Genomic DNA, 19,268 nt, shown 5'->3' with positions numbered 1-19,268 from the left:
TAAGTCCCTTTTGATAGTTTTGGGTTAGTATTTAATAGTTAACTAATTTGACTAACAAATATTGACAACACCATCCTCCTAAAATTTTACATAAACTAAACAAAAATGATAAATTACTCTTCAACCAATAACAGGCTTAAAATTACCTACTATTACATAATTTTATTAACTTTATTTATTCAAATTATTGATATCTCATTATTATTAATCGATTTAAAGTCTAATAAACTGAAAAGTGAATACAAATAAACATTAATCTAATGAGAACAAGAAATGATTATTTACCTAAGCTAAATAAATAAATATCTCTTATAGTTTGGTTAGCTTATCTTTTTTCTGTAATTGGTTCTAAGGGTATGCCTCTTATATTGTGTACTCGCTTTGCTTCATCAATACAAATATAGAACTTACAAAAAATATTATTTAAAAGAAAAAAAAGAGAATTTTTTCCTTTACCAATTAGATATATGGATAGTCAATACTATAAAGAAGATGATAAATTTCACTAATAGAAAGATGAAAAATATATAGAAAAGGCATTCCCATTTTTTGTTTGTTTGTCTTTTTACGTTACAAAGTATGGAAATACCTCTTTATTTTCGTTTTACAATCATCTTTTTAGTGCCAAAGTTTACCACTTAGACTACATCTTTTTAGTCTCTTTTATTTTTTTCTTACTATTTCGTCTTACTTGTGTTGGATTATGGTTTATTTTTCTACATACTATTTTTCATTTTTTAGACTTTAATTCAAATAATGACAAATAAATTTAGGAAAAATTTTGTAAACAAGAGGTAATATTATGCTTGATCTTCGTTAATTAGTAGTTTTACATTTTTTATGTAAATTGATAAAAAAAAACTAGCATTGTCATTTTTTTGTTAGTCAAATTAGTCAACTACTAAATAGTTAACCAAAACTATAAAATGGGGCTAACATGCCTTATTTTCAAACTTAGTGGAGAACAGTAAGTATGAAATCAAACCTCAAGGGGCAAAGTGAGAAATATTTACTTAGATTTAGCTTGGAGGGATCATTTTCATTTTGAACCAAAATTTAAGTTGAGGCTGCTAGACCCTTTTGAAAGCTGAAGGATGAAATAGGATCATGGATAAAAATTGAGAGAATTTAGAACCAAAGCTTCCTATCTATTATGTTTCATGCCCTCCTAAGTTTACTGTTGTTCCTATAAAATAATTTAATGACAACAAATAAAAATTTAATTAAAAACTTTCTACTTTGAGTTGCAATTAGAAATCATAGTGACCGATAACCAAAAATCTATCCAAAATGTAGTAATGTCACCACTACTCATTGTATTTCTTCTTCTTTCTGTTTTAAGGTATTTTTGTTTTAGTATATTTTTTTAATGTTTTATAGTATTTTTATTTCTCTTTAACGTCAGGCATTCCATGCTGAAGCAGCAGTTGGTTGGTTATCTGGTGGCACTGGATTTTCAGCTGAGTGGCCAGAAATGCAGAGATTGCCTGTATCATCCCGCGCCCAGAATACTTCCACCATAAGGCCCCCGGGATTCTGATTCTGAGGGGATTTTGTTCCTGGAATCTTAGCATACTCGGCTCCTAGAGGCACCTGCAAGATGATTTAAATAATACTCTTCTATCACTTCCACCATACTTTGATCCTCTCAGAGTCAGTAGAAGTGCAAAAGTTTAAACTAAAAGTTCTCACCTGTACTTTGGCCCCTGATGGCAAACTTCTCATTTGCTCAATAAACCTGATACAAGCTATCCGATCATTTCTTGTAAACTCCAAAAGACATATCCAGCACAGGATGGGAACCCTAAGTAGCATGCTGTCAAAGGGTCGTCTCTTGCAGTAGCTCGAGGGAAGTGTTTTGGTTTGCTAGGCCCAAATGGTGCTGGTAAAACTTCCTTCATTAGCATAGTAACAACGTAATATATGCTAATAATGTTTCCTATATATGTATTATTACCAATGTAGATGTGAAAGGAATCAGTGGCTTTTAGCATGCGATCTTTTGCTCTTTTCCTTATTAATAAACTTCATAAGATTTGTCTCGCTTGTCAGATGACAGGACTAACAAAGCCAAGCTCTGGCACAGCATGTATTGGGGGTCTCGATTTGAGGACACAAGTGAATGCAATCCATTCTACCATGGGTGTGTGCCCACAAGATGAGTAAGTTGAATAACCATCATCTTGAAGCAAAAAAAGGTTTCTATTACTGTTTTTTGGTCTGATCTTAGAAACAGAAACAGAAACATTTATGTTACAAACTTTTTTGTTTCTTTTTCTTATTTGTGGATGGATCACAGCCTCCTTTGGGATACATTAACAGAACGGGAAAAACACCTCAATTTTTAAACTTATCACAAGTAAGTTGATGTAATACTTTTGCCAGAGATTATAACCATCTAACTTTACATATGGAAGCATTTGACCATTTATGGACCGATCCTATATTAACTCCTTTGATCATCATTAGTACAAATTTTGGTCCAAATAAAAACAGACTATTTCGATCTTTCCGGTGCAAAAGTAGAATACTACTTTTGTCTCTCTGTAAGTCTGTTTGTTGTTTTACACTGCCCATATCTTCTTTTTTTTTTTTTTCTTTTTCCCCCCACTTTTGAGTAAACAACAGAATCGGGTTGCGAGTTTTCTTGAGATCTCATTACTTCATGGCTCCTCATTTCATCTTTACCCAGTTACCTCTAATAACTGAACATTATTAGTTATCAATTATGTGTTTCTCATAAGCATGTGACAACGTACGTTTTTGCATTCATTTCAGCTCATTCCATGGAGGAAGCAGAGCACCTTTGCGACCCCATAGGAATTTTGTTCGATGGAAGTTTTCAGTGCTTAGGGAGCCCTGATGAGGTAGTACTTATGTTGTTTGTCCCCTTGCAAAGTGGTTACCATATTAGTATCTGCATAGAAAAGTTGTGCTTTGAGATATTGTTCTGATATAGCGTTTTGACAGAATTATCATGCATATAGCAAATGAATTACTAATAGATACCAGAAGAATTAGAAGAGGTGTGCTTGAATTCATGTACTTCATCAGTTAATTAATTGTCATGTCTTGTGCAGTGATGAAGTGACTAAAACTAGCTCCAGCATATCATCCACTGATCCTAACGTATAGCTTCCTATAGTTGTAGTATAGAACTTCTCTTCTTGACTGTTGTTATTGTTTTTGTTGCTTGTGATATTATTGCAAGTCTTGCTGCAATAGTTTCAACTATGAGTGTATAATGATATTCTCAATCCCTTAGTTTTACATCTAGAAGGAAAATAATGTCCCTGCTGATTCAAGCACCTAGGCTGCTAGTCTTCCTTCGCATTCTGACTTCCAAAGTTCCCAACTCAAAAGCCATTATAAGTGTACACAGTCTCTCTCCAAATGCCAAGCAAACATAACATAACTCTGGAACCCAAAAGTTCGAGTTTCCAAAGCAAGATGTTAGGTTCTCTGATGTGCTTTTTGGCAGTAAAATGTGCATAGGATAGGTTTGGAGCTGATCCAACTTTGGAGGATGTCTTCGTTAACTTCTTCTTAGACAGGAGGATCACTCAAGAACTTGATTCTCTTATTAGAACAGTTTGAGGAATAGGAGATTTTGAAGAAGCTCTTGGTTCAATATGACATGGTATTGGCATGTCCTCCGAGTTCCCAGAGTAATATGCAGTAATAGCACAGATAGTATATCTATTCACATGATACTTGCTCCTTCATTTGGTTAGTTGCCATTACCACCAAAAAAAAAAAAGGGTTCAAGAATGAAATGCAATCGGAATGTATAATTTCAAAGCTGCTTTCAAAAGCCTGTCAAAATATAAAACTATGTTCCTAAATTATATACATTGACTTGCTTGGGAAAAAGCTAGAGCAATAAACAACTATATAAATCTACAGTACTTTTGGAGCTTTAGAGGACTTACCTTCCCCCTTATAGCTTAACTAACTGATCTTTCTATGTATCTGTGTCAAATATTTGGATGGGATCTATTACGAATCCATCTACCTGTTTTCGTCGACCAGAAAAGTTTCTACGAAGAGCTGTTGAAGAAGCTCTTAGCTGAACATGAGATGGTATAGGCATCTCTTGTGAATGATGAGAAATACAGAGTGCACCACAATCATCTTGTTCCCAGAATATTTCTACCATTATGCCATTTGGATATTCTGTGGATTCTGTTCCTGGAATGCCAATGAATCTTGCTCCCATAGGTATCTGCAGAATTAAGATTACATTTAATATTTTCTTAGCGGAATTTGAGTGTTTTCTACCTAGGTTTATACAAGAGAAATGTTTGGAAAAGTTGAGAAGTATTTGACATTTAGACTTACTTGAACAGACAGTCCCGAATTTAAGGTCACGGTTTGAAAGCTTCCCTCAGCAGCAGCACTTTCTAGCTCTGCCTTTTTCGCAATGTTGAGAAAAACTTCTTCAAGGGTAGCAAGTCCAAGCTGAATGTCTGCAATTCCAAATTCTTCTTTTCTGTCTTCAAGTCCGGCAAAGAAATTCTGGTGAAGACCAAATACAGTCACAAAAAATGAAACAAAGTTTGCCAGTAACTGTTTATTCGTTAAATACACAAGCATATTCCTCCATTTAGTAGTTAGACTTGTCTAATAGTGGTCATGATGCTTGGACATAAAGTATATTATTCTAGGGAAGACTAATTCACAAGAACATGAACATCAATCAATCTAAAGAAGCAAAAAGTAAAACATATAACGAAACAAAATGGGTTCCAGCTCCTTATAGATGAAACTTCAGTAGAAGTACGTAATTAGAGAACATAAGTTAATGTTCATACCAAACCAGAAAATATAGAATTGCAGAAGAAGCGTTAACTTTGGGACGCAACATTTTTGGAACATTGATCTCCGTTAAATAGACATTTTCCAAACAAGACATAATTATCATCCAGCTATAGAGTTTTACATAGATATGTGCTTCTTCCCTGGCCCCCCCCCCCCCCCCCCCACAACAACCCCCACCCAAATCTTTTATTACATCATAAGTTTTTCGTTTCTGTAATATTAATCCAATAAACTTTTCCTTCTAATGCAAGGACCTAACAATGTGAAGGATGTATAACGGATTAACTTTATATTACCAAGATATCCTATTAATGACTAGATGTTCTAGAAGAATGTCAGATCAAGTAGCCAATGTCAATTACATCATTACTTTCTCTACATCTCAACCCTTTCCCCACTCCCAAAAACCTGCCGAGGTGTTTATGTTGCAGAAAGCAGAAGGAAAAAGAAAAAGGAAAGAAAAGGATTCATCTTCATAATTCAGTTTTTTCAGACATTTAGGCACTCCATATGAGCTGAGTATCAGCTGTGCACATTTTTTTATGTATGAAAGTCATTTTCAACTTGAGCAACTAGAAAACCTTAACCTGGTCTAAAATTAGAAGAATTACACTAGATAATAGAGTAAGGTGCTTTACCATCAATAGCCTCTCCTTGTCATGAGGAATAACAAACGTCAGGAAGGACTTATTCTCATATTTGGGTAGCACATCCAAGTGCTGTCAAAATAGCTTTCAAGTGAAGGCAAGAACCTTGCAGCTTGTGTAAAAAACTATTAACCAACTTTAAATCCACCTACATGTTTGAAGAACTGTTTCACTACTTCATATTGAGCTATTGTAGAATTATCTTTGGCTGCAGAAGTCTCATCAGTACTCCCAAGCAAGCTTATAGTCGCAATAAAACCAGTTCCAAACTTTGACTTCAACCTTATAGAAGTTCCAATGCAGCGAAGCCTACCCTTTGCCATGATCCCTATGCGGTCGCTTAATATATCAGCTTCTTCCATTGAATGTGTAGTTAAAACAATGGCACGCCCTCTTTTAGCATTTTCAATTATGTGCCAAACGTGTCTTCTACTTATTGGATCCATGCCAGTAGTCTACAAGTCAAAATGAATAATGAGAATGAACATCTGGATCAGCAGAAGCAATAAAACAAAAAGGATAAAACTGCACATACTACAGACCGGTTCATCCAAAATAACCAATTTAGGTTCACCAATTAGGGCAATAGCAACACTAAGACGCCGTTTCATGCCACCACTGTAGCTACTTGCCCTGATTCTTGCCGCCTCTGTAAGTTTAACTTCTGCTAATGACTTTTGTGTAACCTGTGAATTGATACATCTCAGAAAATAGCAGAATTTTGAACTCATTTAAACGACCAGTCATTTAATTACAGCATCTTTAGTAACTTACACAATAACACAAGGAAATAGCTACAACTTGACCAAAAAAAAAAACACTTAAAGACATAACTTAAGCTTACACGGTGCGCACCAATTTGATTGAAGCAGGGGGTAGACCCTTAATACTGGCAAAAAGATGAAGGTGCTCTTGGCCAGACAATGCATCCCAGAGAATATCAAACTATAACCAAGAAAGAAAAAAGGGTCTTCAGCTATGCTTCCAGAATGAAGTATTTCTAACAAGAAAATAAATATACAATAAATATAGGAAGAATAGATACCTGGGGACAAACTCCTATCATCCTCCGGATGTTTGACATGCCAGTTGAGCTCCGGATGGAGAATCCATAGATTAGTGCTGATAAAAGACAATTATTGTACTCAGATTGATCCTTAATGCGTTCAAATTCCACAAGATTTAGGAATTCTAGGACATAGCTAGAAAGACATAAATGATCCTTTCAAATCCCCTAAAATTCATAAAATTGTAGAGAAGGACATTACCATCACCACTGGTCACTGGGGTAATTCCAGTCAAGCAATTAATAGCAGTAGTTTTCCCAGCTCCATTTGGTCCAAGAAGACAAAATAACTGATCTTTTGCAATGTTCACCCACATACCCTGCTAGAATGATCAAATATTTTGTGATCAAGTGAATGAGTTTGTATGATCATAACAAGTGCCAGAAGAACAAAGAAAGTTTGGAGATTTGTAATAACCCCAGACAGAGAAAATTTTAATCCAAGTTGAACTCCTTCTCCCTCAGCCTCTTAGTCCCCATCAAATTAATGGTGAATGGAGCTTCTATTAGAAGTTTTGTTCTGTTTTTTTCTTAAGTAGCTACATAGTAGTAGCCACCAAAATATTCTTAGCTTTAATTTATACACCAAACTAAGGGTAACAGAAATGTTTTTATTTGTTTTTGTTTATATACACCTAAGCACGTGCAAACATGCCTGTCACGTGACATTGACATATGCATTTCCTGAAAACAGAAAGACAATCCTGAGATGGTACCTAGTGAATTCCAATTGTTGTTTTCGATACCTAAACTATTTTGGTCCACCAACGTGACCTAATTCTCATAGGCATATAAGCTAGAATGTTTACCTTGAGAGCATGGTAAGGTGATGTCCTCTCGCACTTACAGCAGCTGATCTTTGTTCTTCCAGGAAATATCTTGACCAGACCTCTTATTTGAACCACGACACTTGCATCAAGCACACTTTCGTCCATTTTCTGTTTCACAATGTTTTCCTCCTCAAGGACATCCTCATCGTCTAAAGTGAAACTTTCCAAGGGTGGAATTGAACCTCTGCAGCTACAAATGCCTCCCTCTGGACACAATATTCACAAAGGCCAAAGAAAAATTTATTCTACCGGCCGAACAAAAGAAACAAGTAAGAAAGAGATATTACTACATACCAGTGACAATTACCTTCAGCTTTGTTTCCACCTCTTCCCATCCAATATCCAGGCATCAGAAAATACAACACTGATTTTCTAACACCAGATACATTTGGAAGAATGTTGTCAAAGTAGATTGCAAGTATGAGCCAAACAAAGAATGTGGATACAAGCCATACATATATGTCGTTCTGTCAGACAGAGAAAAGATAATATATAAGCATATCAGAAGCACAAGTGCAACTAGATTGCTTGATTAAGCAGATAAATACATCCTTCTATTGTCAGCAAGTGCAACAATCAATATAGAAGAATGCTAGGGTTTGAGAAAAGCATAGCTACACAGAAATATATCTCCAAACAGACACAGGGACACAAACTCACAGAAGCAATGTTTGCAATTTGCAAGTTTCACATCCTCTCTTCTTCTTCTTTTTTTTTTTTTTCTTTTATCCTTGGTGCCTTTGTACCTGACTGGAATCTAATATCAATGGTTCAGACCAACTCCACTGTGCACCAAGATCCAAAAAACATAGATGCCAAGAGGAAAGGAGGGATAAACAGCAGGAGCGGTAGACATACAATTGTTATCAAGCACTCCGTATCATTTGGTGTGCATTTAGCTCTCCTATTCCAGCTGACACCATGATCTTGTGGTGTTGAAGTTGCATCAGAAAGCAACTGAAGACCTTGAGCAAATACATTTGGTGGGAAAATGGACCAGATGATTCGGAAGGTATTAGAGAACTTCTTAGTGTAAGGAAATCCAAATACCGTAACAATCTGAGGAAAAGTGAAAGATATCCATGAAATGACTATGAAAATGAAATGTGAAGGATTAAAAAAGAATTGCTTGCCTGAGTCAGAAAACCAATGGTAAAGACAGAGAAACCAACAGTTGTGGATGAAGATGCCTTGCTAATGAAGGCAGAGAGCATGAAGGCAAAACCAATCTGAAAGTTGATAAAAACAACAGGAATTCATCTAAACGAGTACTTGATGAAAAAACGGATAGTGAGAAGTGTAGAAACTATATCACTAACAATGGTTCATAGTTGAACTTCAAAAAGGGGAACCCTACCATGTTAAGTTGAAAAAGGTAGAAAAGAACAAACAACACTGCAAAGCTGTTGAGTAAGAAAAAGTCAAACTGAAACATCATTCCAAAAAGAACTGTGAAGAGTGCTGAAAGAAGTGTGAGAATTCCCTCCCACGTGAACCAGGATAACCAATAGGCACTATCATAAAGACCCATCATGGTCATGGCCTGTCAATAAAACACGACATGAGAAATGAGAATATGGTTTGAAAAAGTGGAAGGATTTAATTCTCTCACAAAATCAGATGCAATCTAGTTTATACCTGGCGGAGTTTTAGTTCTTTTTCTGCAATTAGAGCACTTATTTGAAAGACAAAACCAAACATGGAAATTGCAAGGAAGAAGATTGGTCCAGCAGTACTAACAGCGCTGAAAATTTTATTTCCTGGGTGTGCGAATTCCTTAAGACTGACAGTCCAACTGAACTTTGGATCTGAAATTTTATGTGTAGCAACAGAAACAGATGATGGATCAACAATCAAGAAGTAAAAATTTTATCATTTATGGCATATGCAATAGTGAGAGGTGTTATTAATGAAAGCCCATAGTGAACTGTGGAGATTGGTAAGTAGCAGTTTTATCAATACAAAGGATATCCACAATTAATAGGACATGCTTTGTTTGTTTACCTCTAATTAAAGATCTACCAATTTCCCGTTCTGCAGCAAGTTGAAGTGGAATCTGGAACTTAAATGTAGGGTCTTCAAAACTTCCTCGCTTAGCAATGAAAGTAGAATTAGTCTGTATACCATAACTAATCATGGAAGAATTTCTTTCCCAAAAATGCAGAGCTCCAGAGCACAGCATGGGATTGTTCAAGAGCCAATTGTCCACTTCACTTTGTGTTCTAAAAGATTGGATCTGTAATAAAGCAAAAACAAAAGTAGAACTAAATTTCAACAAATGGTTTTGGAAAGAAACAAAGTGCAAGATCAATTTCAAATAATTGCATCAGATGAAGTTAAAATGTAAAATTGAAAATTCACATAAAGTTTGACATTTACCATCACATAAATGTATACACTAAACAATAACAACACATAGGCAACAGAAATGCAATTAAAAGTAGAAACCAAAGTTCAAAGAAAGAACAATTTTATGTGAGAAATGATGGTGTGCCACTAAGAAAGAGAACAGCTAAACATATTTAGCTATGCATGGCTAAATGAATGGCCAGAACACTCATTAATATGACAGCCATGTTGCATGAGACATGCATAACCATTAACCAAAATTGGCCGGATTTCTGGGTGCTAATGGAACTTTAGGGACTAAAATATTGTTCTAGAAAGTTTGGTACTCATTCTGTAACTAGCAAAATACTAGATAATACTACAATTAGATTTGCTTGTAATCTGAGCATGCAGAAAATGAAATTAGGTGCTAAACTTTTGTAGGTACTTTTGGACTGAGGGTTCAAAGGACGTATATACATTAGATTGCAGAGGAAAAAGCCACTATGGAAATGCTATCTAATATACTACATTAACTATTAGTGCTATTTTGCAAAGATGAACACAGTGTACCAAAGAAAAATTAGAGTGTTAGCATAACAGATAGTCCCTTAGACTCTAAAATGCCTTCTTGAATACTTGCTACTTAAATTGGGCTCAGTTGAAATCAAGGGAACAAATATTCACCCCAAAAAAAAAAGAAAAAAGAAAAACAAGTAATCAGATATTTGACAAGTCACTGAGATCTAAAATTGGGCCAGAGAGATTTCTGTTAGTAATATGATTGACCAATAGTTTTGCACTTTCAAATTGAAAAATTCTTTACGTGAGTGATTTAGGTGTTTACTACATAAGCATAGATTAGATAACACAAACTGTTGGCTTAGGATCATAAATATAGGATGGAAATCAGACATCTTTCCAGCCCTTTTTTATCTATTACTATTCATGTAAAACAAGCATACTATGTAAGATTGGTTCAAAAAAGAAAAGTTAAATATTAAGCAAAAAACTCAAAACATAAGACAAAAAAGAAGGCAGGCCAGCACTCGTTATCCATAGCAAAATCATTATATTGACATGTCTTGCAGCGTAACAGTTGCAATCACTACAGCCAGCATTGCCATTCCATGTAAAATAACATTCAAAACTCAATAATTTTAGCTCCAGTATTGAATTTTTCTTCGTTTTTTTTTTGTCTTCCTTATCCCGCAAATTCGACAACGATATTTAGGTAGACCTGGTTTACCTTTTACCAACCGTTGCTAAATTCAACAATGATACCAACGATGCTGGTAGAACGAGTCTATTTAAGTAATTCAAAATTTGAACATCGAAATTTAAACATAATTCCAGCAAAATTGAAAAGAAAAATCGACAGATTAACAGTAATTACCTTGGTTGAAGGGATGGGTCTACCAGGATTATTAACCAAAATTCGATCAACGATCTCCCTAATTCTCCTGCTATCATTTCCGCTCCAGACAAAATCGAAGCACGGGAGCTTCACGAAATACTTCTCCTCACAGGGCGGAATCGGGGAGAAAACCAGAGGCGTGGGGTCGAAAACGTCGGTGAAACTGGTGGAGGAAGAATAGCGAGATTCAATTGCCTTCTGGATGACGAAAATCAGGAACATGAAGAAGAGTGAAGAGAAGAGCTGTACAAAGGTGGCTCCCCTGCTCCTCCATGAAACCAAGAGGTTTTTGAGGAATAAAGCTTTGAACTGCTGAGATAGCAGAGCCATTCCGCTCTGCAACTCCATGGCTTTCGTCTCTGGTTTTCTGGTTGGTGAAATGTGAAAACGGTTGGGTCGTTAAAAAGAAGAAAGGGCGCGGGGGTTGGGGGGTTATAATGGGGAAAAATGTACAACCATTGATATGCATGTACAAGTTATGCAAGCTGTCATTAGAGATTTTATTTTTTTTGGTGTGGGGTAGGCTGTAAATCAGTTGAATCCTTAACAAATATTTGGGCTTTTGTTTTGGGGGGTTTTTGGATGGGGTTGAAAAGTTGTAGTATGTTTGGTGTATGCTTGGATGGGGTTTTTGGTAAGTGAGGGTGGTTTTTTTTTATTTTTTAAATATGCTGGGACTGTGTAATAGTAAGAGTATAAAAGAAAGTTTTTTTTTTTTTTTTTTAGTTTTAACGACACATCTAACCTAGTCTATTTCTACTGGAGGGGAGCCTACTCCTACTAAGTCAAGAGAACCTAACGGAGACTGAACCACTATTAAATCAAACGGGTGCACTACGCACCCATATGAATTTAAAGCAATTCTCATATAGAGGCACATTGATGGAAGGCAAGGTTTGAACCCTTAACCTCCCACCCCACAATTAATGTGGTGGCCAACTCCTCTAGAGGGAGTTGGTAAAGAAAGTGTAAAGATGACAAATGTATTTTATCATTACATAGTGTAGATGGTAAAGATATAGACAACAATTGCTCGAGTGGATGAAATATCATGATAGAACTGAATCGATTTTGAGTTTGAGGCTAATATTTTCGAACCAAACCGAACCAAAAAATTTGTGAAGGGCAGCGAGCTAGGTAATTTGAACAAAAAATTTTGAAGGGCAAATTAGTCACTGCAGAGTATCCAAAATTCTATTTCAAGTTCAACGAATTATTAGAGTAGCACATGATACTGACACACGTTTAATATTTGGGAATTTGGTGATTAATTTGTGCCTCTTTCTCATTCTTCTAAAAACAGATTATCGATTAAGATTTGAATTGAATTGTATTAAGATTATCTCATTCTTCTAAAAGTGTTTTGTATCCATTCCTGAGAAGGGCAGCAAACAAGATTTCTGCGAAAGAATCTTATAGCTGTAATAAGTTATTGAAACAAAATCCTAACTCAAATGAAACACATCAAGACACATACAAGCATATAGCATGTATAATGTTTTGGATTTGACAAAGAATTACTAAGAGTTTACATGATTGATTTGATCAGGATCAATTAGAAATCCATAAACTTGTCCTGATCGGCCTAAAATTCTTCTACGAGATGTGACTGCTGATGGTCTTGCTTCAACATGAGGTGGTATTGGGCTTTCTGCAGAGTGACCAGAAATGCAGAGGCCTCCCGTGTCATCTTGGTCCCAATATACTTCAACCATGGTACCTCTAGGATTTTCTGCAGTTTCTGTTCCAGGAATTCCAACAAATCTAGCTCCTACAGGTACCTATAACGTTGACAAAGACAGAAAGAAATGTGGACATTAGTAAATTGAGAATTGATCTAGTTTTCTATGATCAGAAAAGAATACAAGGGAAACACATACTTGGATAGATGTGCCGGAGTTTAAAGTCAGAGTTTCGTATCTTTCTTCAGCTATAGCAGTTTCCAGCTCTGCTTGCTTGGCGATGTTCAGAAATACTTCTTCAAGAGTTGTAAGACCAAGTTGGATGTCTGCTATACCAAATTCTCTCTCTCTTTCTTGGAGCTCAGCAAAGAAATTCTGAAAAATGTTTCGCAATTTTAAGGAGCTAAAAGAGAATAGGTTCGAATCTGATCCTATCTGGATATACGTAAATCCCAACATCTTAGAACTCAAGAGAAAGTGTACGAGAACAAAGGCGTATATGCTTGCAAATGCACTAAATGGTAAAGAGTGGAATGTTTCCTCCGAAGAATAACGAATTTAGGAACTTTAAAGAACAAGAACCTCTGCATGTTACAGAAGCTTCAAAAACCAACATCTCAGAAGGATAAACATCGTGTGAAATAATGGTATTCTGATGATTGATGTTCTTTGTTGATCGAGTGACACCAATGAACTTGTTTCATCCATATCAACTTGGCTTAATTAGTGCCTGCTTCTTCTTTGTAGAATCATGCTTTGAGAAAATTGAAGACCAGATTGATTGAGATTATATCCTGAGTAACTATGGTCCATATGCAAATGTGCTTATTTCCTGAGTCTATCTTTTCACCTCAGAAAAAACCTTTCTTGAAACCCCAAATCATATCTCATCAAACAAAACATATGAAGTAAGAGTGATTACCTTCAGGAGCTTTTCCTTGTCATGCTGAATTACAAAGGTCAGGAAAGACCTGCTCTCCTCTTTAGGTACCACATCTAAATGCTGATGGAAAAGTGAACAAGGTTCTGTCAGATATGCAGTACCCTAATTTCTTCAAGACTAAAACAAGAAGGTTGTCAGACTTACGTCTTTAAAGAACTGTTTCACTGCTTCAACTTGTGTCGCAGTAACATTATCTTCTCTGTTGTTTGGAGTTCCATAAGTGGCCCCTGAAAAACTTATGCTAGCAACAAAGCCAGTTCCAAACTTTGATTTTAACCTTATTGAAGTCCCGATGCAGCGAAGCCTTCCTTTTGCCATAATTCCTATTCGATCGCTCAAGATATCAGCTTCTTCCATTGAATGAGTAGTCAGAATGATTGCACGACCTCTTTTTGCATCTTCAATTATGTCCCAGACATATCTTCGAGTTACAGGATCCATACCAGTTGTCTAGAAGTGAAACAACATGCACATCTATTATGTTTCATATCAAGGAGACAATTAGGTAAGAGTAAATATTTCTGATCTACTAACCGGTTCATCTAATACAACCAATTTTGGTTCACCAATCAGGGCTATGGCAACGCTAAGACGCCGTTTCATTCCGCCACTATAGCTGCTAGCTCTCATTCTGGCTGCCTCAGTAAGTTTAACTTCTGCTAATGATCTTTCCACAACCTGTTTTTAGAATCAACATTCAGGCTAAAAACAATGAACCCTGTGACTTCATCTCGTCTAAATTGAACTTTGCATAAAACAACATAGCACTTCTACAGGTAAAAGAAAAAGAACTGGAAGCGAGAACTTGAGTTAAGTTTGTTTAGCACTCACAGATTTGATTGAGGCAGGGGTCAGACCTTTGATAGTTGCAAAAAGGTGGAGATGCTCTTTGCCGGACAATGCATCCCAAAGAATGTCAAACTGCAGAGAGGTAAGTGAATGAATCTCATCTCTCTAACTGGGTAACAGAAACTTTAAATTTCAAATTGAGCTAAAGTCAAACATTAGCCAATAATTTAGAAAAAAAAAAAAGTTTCAAGGAAGAGTCACCTGAGGACAAACTCCTATCATCTTTCGAATGTTTGACATGCCTGTGGAACTTCGGATGGAATTTTCGTACACCAATGCTGAAAAAGAGGTTTTTTATCTACTTGAAGCGATTGCTTTTGTCATGTACATTCCAACACTAGCCAAGGAAAGTGTAAGAAACATTACCATCTCCACTGGTAACTGGGGTAATACCAGTCAAGCAATTGATAGCAGTAGTTTTTCCTGCTCCATTCGGTCCAAGTAGACAAAATAACTGATCTTTTGGAAAATTCAGCCACAAACCCTGACAAAAAGCTTCACCTTTTAGGTACCGCATGCATTTTGGAGACTTGGCAAAAAAGAGGAAGAAAGTTGCAAGCACATATGCAAAGAAGTGATTGATCATAGCAAATGAGACTGCTAAGGCACAAAAATTCACTCTGATTGTTATAGTGTGTCAGTGTTTTGTTAAAGTATAGTTCCTTCTGCTTCATAAAATGGAGAAGAACCATGTGGTTATATATGTTTTACCATAACAATGCCTTACATGATCTGATCGCCATAGCTAAGATTGTAATGTGGCCGAGTACTTCTGATGTAAGAACACCATATTTGTGTCTTTATACAAACTAAGAAACTCGTTTGACTGTAAAAATCTCCTTGACAACCAAAGAAGATGGTTTGTTATGTATGACCAAGTGGTATTCTTACCTTGAGAGCATGGAAAGCTGAAGAGCTCTTGCAATTACAACAACAGATGTTTCTTCTCACACCAGGAAATGTCTTCGCGAGACCACGTAGCTGAACTGCAACATTTGAATCAAGCAAACCTTCTGCTGCCTGCTGTTTAACAAGGTTTTCCTCTTCCAGGACATCTTGGTCATCTGGTATTATATTCTCTGCGGGAAGATTTGACCTCGTGCAGCTACAAACGCCACCCTCTATATCATGGGTGCAATTTTGGCTCAAATTATGAGTCATCAACACAAGAAACCAAGGTCCAATAAAAGGAGACAGATTTAGTTTTAAATATCAGTACCTTCCACTCTGTTTCCACCTTTTCCCGTCCAGTACCGAGGACTCAAGAAGTAAAACGATGCTTTTCTCACCCCATTTGCATTGGGCATAATGTTGTCAAAGTAGATTGCAGCTATGAGCCACAGGAAGAATGTTGCTATAAGCCATATGTAAATATCATTCTGTCAGAAGAAAAGGTATAAGCAAATCAACTAACCGCTTTGTGCAACCTTAAAGCATTCGAAACTTACAACAACAGCATACACTCTCTGCATCACTAATGGTCAAATACTCGGTCTCAGGCAGCAAATTTTTAACTTACAATTGATATCACGCATTCTGTGTCATTTGGTGCACATTTTGACCTTCCACTCCAGCTAATTCCAGGGTCTTGTGGAGTTGCAGTAGCATCAGAGAGCAGTTGAAGGCCCTCAGATAGAAGATTTGGTGGAAAGAAAGACCAAATGATTCGAAAAAAATTCTGGAAGTTATGACTGTATGGAAATCCAAACACTGTAACTACCTGAAACAATGAACAGATATGAGTTATGTTTAATTCATTTGCTGCTCCATTCACTAACTTTTGAAGATAGAAAACCTGCCTGAGTTATTGTACCAACAACGAAAATATAGTATCCGGAACTTGTGGATGAAGATGTCTTGCTAATGAACGCAGACAATAGAAAGGCAAAACCAATCTGGCAATACAAGATACCAAACACATCTCAGTTTGAGATAAATAAATAAACTCACTTGGTTCTTTATTACAAGACGTTTATATAATCACAGAAAATGGCAAAATTCTTGGCCAGGAATAAGAGGAAGATCTTACCATATTGAATTGGAAGAGGAAAAAGAGAAGGAACACAACCCCAAAGCTGTTGTTGAGGAAAAAGTCAAATTGAAACATCATTCCAAAAAGAACTGTCAGTAGTGATGAAAGCAGAGTGATAATACCCTCCCAAGCAACCCAAGACAACCAGTAGGCAGTGTCATAGAGTCCCATCATTGTCATGGCCTGCCATTCAAATGTGACAAGGTAAAAAATGAGAACAATATCGTGAAATGGCAGATACTCTTTTTAATATTAAAGCTCATACAAGCTCACACCTGGCGAAGCTTGAGTTCTTTCTCTGTCACCAATGCATTGACTTGAAACACAAAGCCAAACATGGCAATAGCAAAGAAAAAAGTTGGCCCTGCTGTACCTAATGCGGAGAAAATTGTAATTGCAGGGTGTGCATATTCCTTCAAACTGACCTGCCAACTGAATTTTTGATCTGAACACATTCAAAGGATGTAATTAGAAGATGCATTTAGGCGAGATAAGAAATAAGTAAAAAAATTTCATCATCTTTAACAAGACAGGATTGAAATTTCAAGAAGAACTGCTATTTTAAGTGCTATACCTCCAACTAGAGAACGAGCTATTTCACGCTCCACAGCAATTTGAAATGGAATTTGGAACTTGAAAGTAGGATCCTCGTAATTTCCTCGCTTAGCTAATGGAGTGGAGTTTGTTTGTATGCCATAACTGATAACGCTAGAATTTATTTCCATAAAATGCAGAGCTCCAGAACAATGCATGGGGTGATTGAGTAGCCATTCATCAACTTCACTTCTTGTCTTAAATGATTGAACCTTCACAAAGTTACAAAAAGCTGAGAGCAAGATTGTTCCCCCGGATGCCAACTTTTGATAATTGCACTTGATGCAGTAAATGATCACAGAAACAAAAAGGCGTATGTGCATGAGATGTTGCAGTTACTTTCCCTTTGTCATCTATCAGAAGCATTGCAAACGAATGGCCTCTAGTTTTCAGTGGATTAGATCAAATTTTAACATGTCTAGTATGAGAAGGTGAGCATTAGAGAGAATATTTCTGGCATTTAAACATGCAAGATTGTAGCGTTTGTTTGGGATGCAGGAACTGTTCTGTCTGTTAAAATCCCTTCATGTAATCTGCATTAATTCTACCTGTAGGATACATAATATTAATTCAGCAGTTGCACTAGACTTTCTTGAACTCCCATGCATGCTTTCATGAATCAAATCCTAGAGCTAATCATCCTATCTACTTTGCCCAGATTCTACTTTCATTAATCAAGTGTCCCAACTATACATTTCTTATTTATTTTGTTTTTGTTTGCATATGCAGTTTTTCTCCAGCATTGATATATTAGTATATACTAGTTAATTTAAGATGTGAAGTCTTTAGCGATTAGACCAATAATTACTGGTGTATCCTTAATCCCTTTGTATTAGTTAGTCATTGGAAATGACCCAATTGTTGAATGAATGGCCATAATGGTTTGACATATGCAAAGAGACGTGGCTTTTTTACGAAATTGCCCCTTTGCTACTGTCCAAAATTAAAAAAAAAAAAAAATTCCATGATGCTGGACTTTGGTCAAAAAATGACTAACTAGCCTAGAAAATCAAAAGTTTACGAACTAAATATAAGTTTAGGGACTAAATCTGCTTTAGCAAACAGCTGAATGACTAAACCAGTGAATTTTTCCACCAAAAAAGAAGAAGAAGAAGAAGAAGATACAAATAAAGGTTAAGTAAAATTTAAACAAATGCATACCTTGGTTGAAGGGATTGGTCGTCCAGGATTGTTATCCATAATCTTCTGAACAATGCCAGCTATCCTTTGACTATCATTTCCACTCCAGAGAAAATCATAACAGGGTAGTTTGGCATAAAACTTGTCCTCACACGGTGGAATTGGAGGCCCTGCTAAAGGCTTGGGATCGAAAACGTTCTTGAAATTCGTGTTGCCCGAATACCGAGCATCAATGGCCTTTTGGATGCAGAAGAGAAGGAAAATGAAGAAGAGGGATGAAAATAAGGAAACAAATGTGGACCTCTTGCTCCTCCAAGAAAGTAGGAAGTTTTTCTTGAAGAGGGCTTTGAACTGTTGAATCAGTAATGGAAAACCACTTTGAAGTTCCATTTCTTTTCAGTGAAATCAGTAGTGTGTTCTGGGTGTTTATTTACTCTGTGTTTTTTTCTGTGTTTTTTGGAGTTCAAAAGCGGAGGTATTTATATATGAGAAGAAGAAGAAGATGATGATGAAGAAGAAGCAAGCGTTGAAATTCATGAAGGAAGAAAGGAATGTGGGATAACGTAAAGTAAAGAATAAGCGCGGGTTGAGCTTGGGATAGGAACTTAGGAAGTTGACAGTTGACGGATTAGAAATGCCCCTGGTTTTGGTTTGAATTACCAGATATGCCCCCTGCAATTTTTTCTCACCCACTGCGAAAAAAATATATATAAATCACGAGGCTTTGGCTGATGACCATCATTAATGCATTAAAACTTGAATCCTTGCCTCTCATCAATTTGTCAAATTAAGTGGCTCTACTTAAAAAATTCAGACGGGTACATAGTACATCCATTTGGTCCGGTGATGGTTCAGTGCCTTTCGAATTATTCTTGGATCTTTTCAGGTCATCTCCCTCCCTATAAGGTAGGATAATCTA

At 36.4% G+C, this 19,268-nt stretch overlaps 2 protein-coding genes and 1 long non-coding RNA gene across 6 annotated transcripts; 1 reads left to right on the top strand and 2 right to left on the bottom strand.

The window, feature by feature from the left end:
• Positions 1-1,436: 1,436 nt before the first annotated feature.
• On the top strand, positions 1,437-3,312 carry LOC140006144 (uncharacterized). 2 transcript variants are annotated; one of them, XR_011813781.1, is made up of 4 exons: positions 1,437-1,885; positions 2,053-2,162; positions 2,779-2,867; positions 3,081-3,312. It is a non-coding gene; the product is annotated as an uncharacterized lncRNA (long non-coding RNA). The 2 variants fall into 2 exon arrangements; XR_011813780.1 differs by having other exon boundaries at positions 2,779-3,312.
• A 459-nt stretch (positions 3,313-3,771) lies between these two features.
• LOC113742730 (ABC transporter A family member 2-like) lies at positions 3,772-11,504 on the bottom strand. Of its 3 annotated transcripts, none has more exons than XM_027270659.2 (16): positions 11,089-11,504; positions 9,369-9,600; positions 9,003-9,172; positions 8,722-8,907; positions 8,498-8,593; positions 8,223-8,423; positions 7,672-7,831; positions 7,344-7,570; positions 6,737-6,857; positions 6,514-6,590; positions 6,324-6,413; positions 6,011-6,154; positions 5,621-5,923; positions 5,460-5,540; positions 4,342-4,518; positions 3,772-4,225 (listed from the first exon to the last, which is right to left on the bottom strand). In XM_027270659.2, exons 1-16 carry the CDS (start codon positions 11,455-11,457, stop codon positions 3,965-3,967), a joined length of 2,895 nt encoding a protein of 964 aa, XP_027126460.2. In that variant the 5' UTR covers positions 11,458-11,504; the 3' UTR covers positions 3,772-3,964. The 3 variants fall into 3 exon arrangements, with proteins under 3 accessions (XP_027126460.2, XP_027126461.2, XP_027126462.2); XM_027270660.2 differs by having other exon boundaries at positions 6,737-6,854; XM_027270661.2 differs by having other exon boundaries at positions 8,223-8,321.
• A 1,002-nt stretch (positions 11,505-12,506) lies between these two features.
• Positions 12,507-18,867, bottom strand: LOC113741820 (ABC transporter A family member 2). Its single transcript, XM_072048009.1, has 16 exons — positions 18,371-18,867; positions 17,190-17,421; positions 16,891-17,060; positions 16,613-16,798; positions 16,379-16,478; positions 16,103-16,299; positions 15,803-15,962; positions 15,475-15,704; positions 14,950-15,067; positions 14,785-14,861; positions 14,566-14,655; positions 14,269-14,412; positions 13,879-14,184; positions 13,714-13,794; positions 12,990-13,166; positions 12,507-12,890 (listed from the first exon to the last, which is right to left on the bottom strand). Exons 1-16 carry the CDS (start codon positions 18,737-18,739, stop codon positions 12,630-12,632), a joined length of 2,898 nt encoding a protein of 965 aa, XP_071904110.1. The 5' UTR covers positions 18,740-18,867; the 3' UTR covers positions 12,507-12,629.
• Positions 18,868-19,268: the final 401 nt, after the last annotated feature.

The sequence above is a fragment of the Coffea arabica genome, chromosome 4e (assembly GCF_036785885.1).
Source record: "Coffea arabica cultivar ET-39 chromosome 4e, Coffea Arabica ET-39 HiFi, whole genome shotgun sequence".
Taxonomy (NCBI): Eukaryota; Viridiplantae; Streptophyta; class Magnoliopsida; order Gentianales; family Rubiaceae; genus Coffea; species Coffea arabica.
This window is presented reverse-complemented; position numbering and strand designations above follow the sequence as displayed.

Excerpts from the sequence above, each read along its gene's own strand:
- LOC113741820 (XM_072048009.1), bottom strand. The coding sequence starts at position 18,739 with ATGGAACTTCAAAGTGGTTTTCCATTACTGATTCAACAGTTCAAAGCC. Across the intron at positions 16,799-16,890 it reads AAGAACTCAAGCTTCGCCAG|GCCATGACAATGATGGGACT; the intron begins GTGTGAGCTTGT and ends TTTGAATGGCAG. Across the intron at positions 14,413-14,565 it reads CCCCTGCCTCAATCAAATCT|GTTGTGGAAAGATCATTAGC; the intron begins GTGAGTGCTAAA and ends TTCTAAAAACAG.
- LOC113742730 (XM_027270659.2), bottom strand. The coding sequence starts at position 11,457 with ATGGAGTTGCAGAGCGGAATGGCTCTGCTATCTCAGCAGTTCAAAGCT. Across the intron at positions 6,155-6,323 it reads CCCCTGCTTCAATCAAATTG|GTTACACAAAAGTCATTAGC; the intron begins GTGCGCACCGTG and ends ATCAATTCACAG. Across the intron at positions 5,541-5,620 it reads TGAAACAGTTCTTCAAACAT|CACTTGGATGTGCTACCCAA; the intron begins GTAGGTGGATTT and ends CTATTTTGACAG.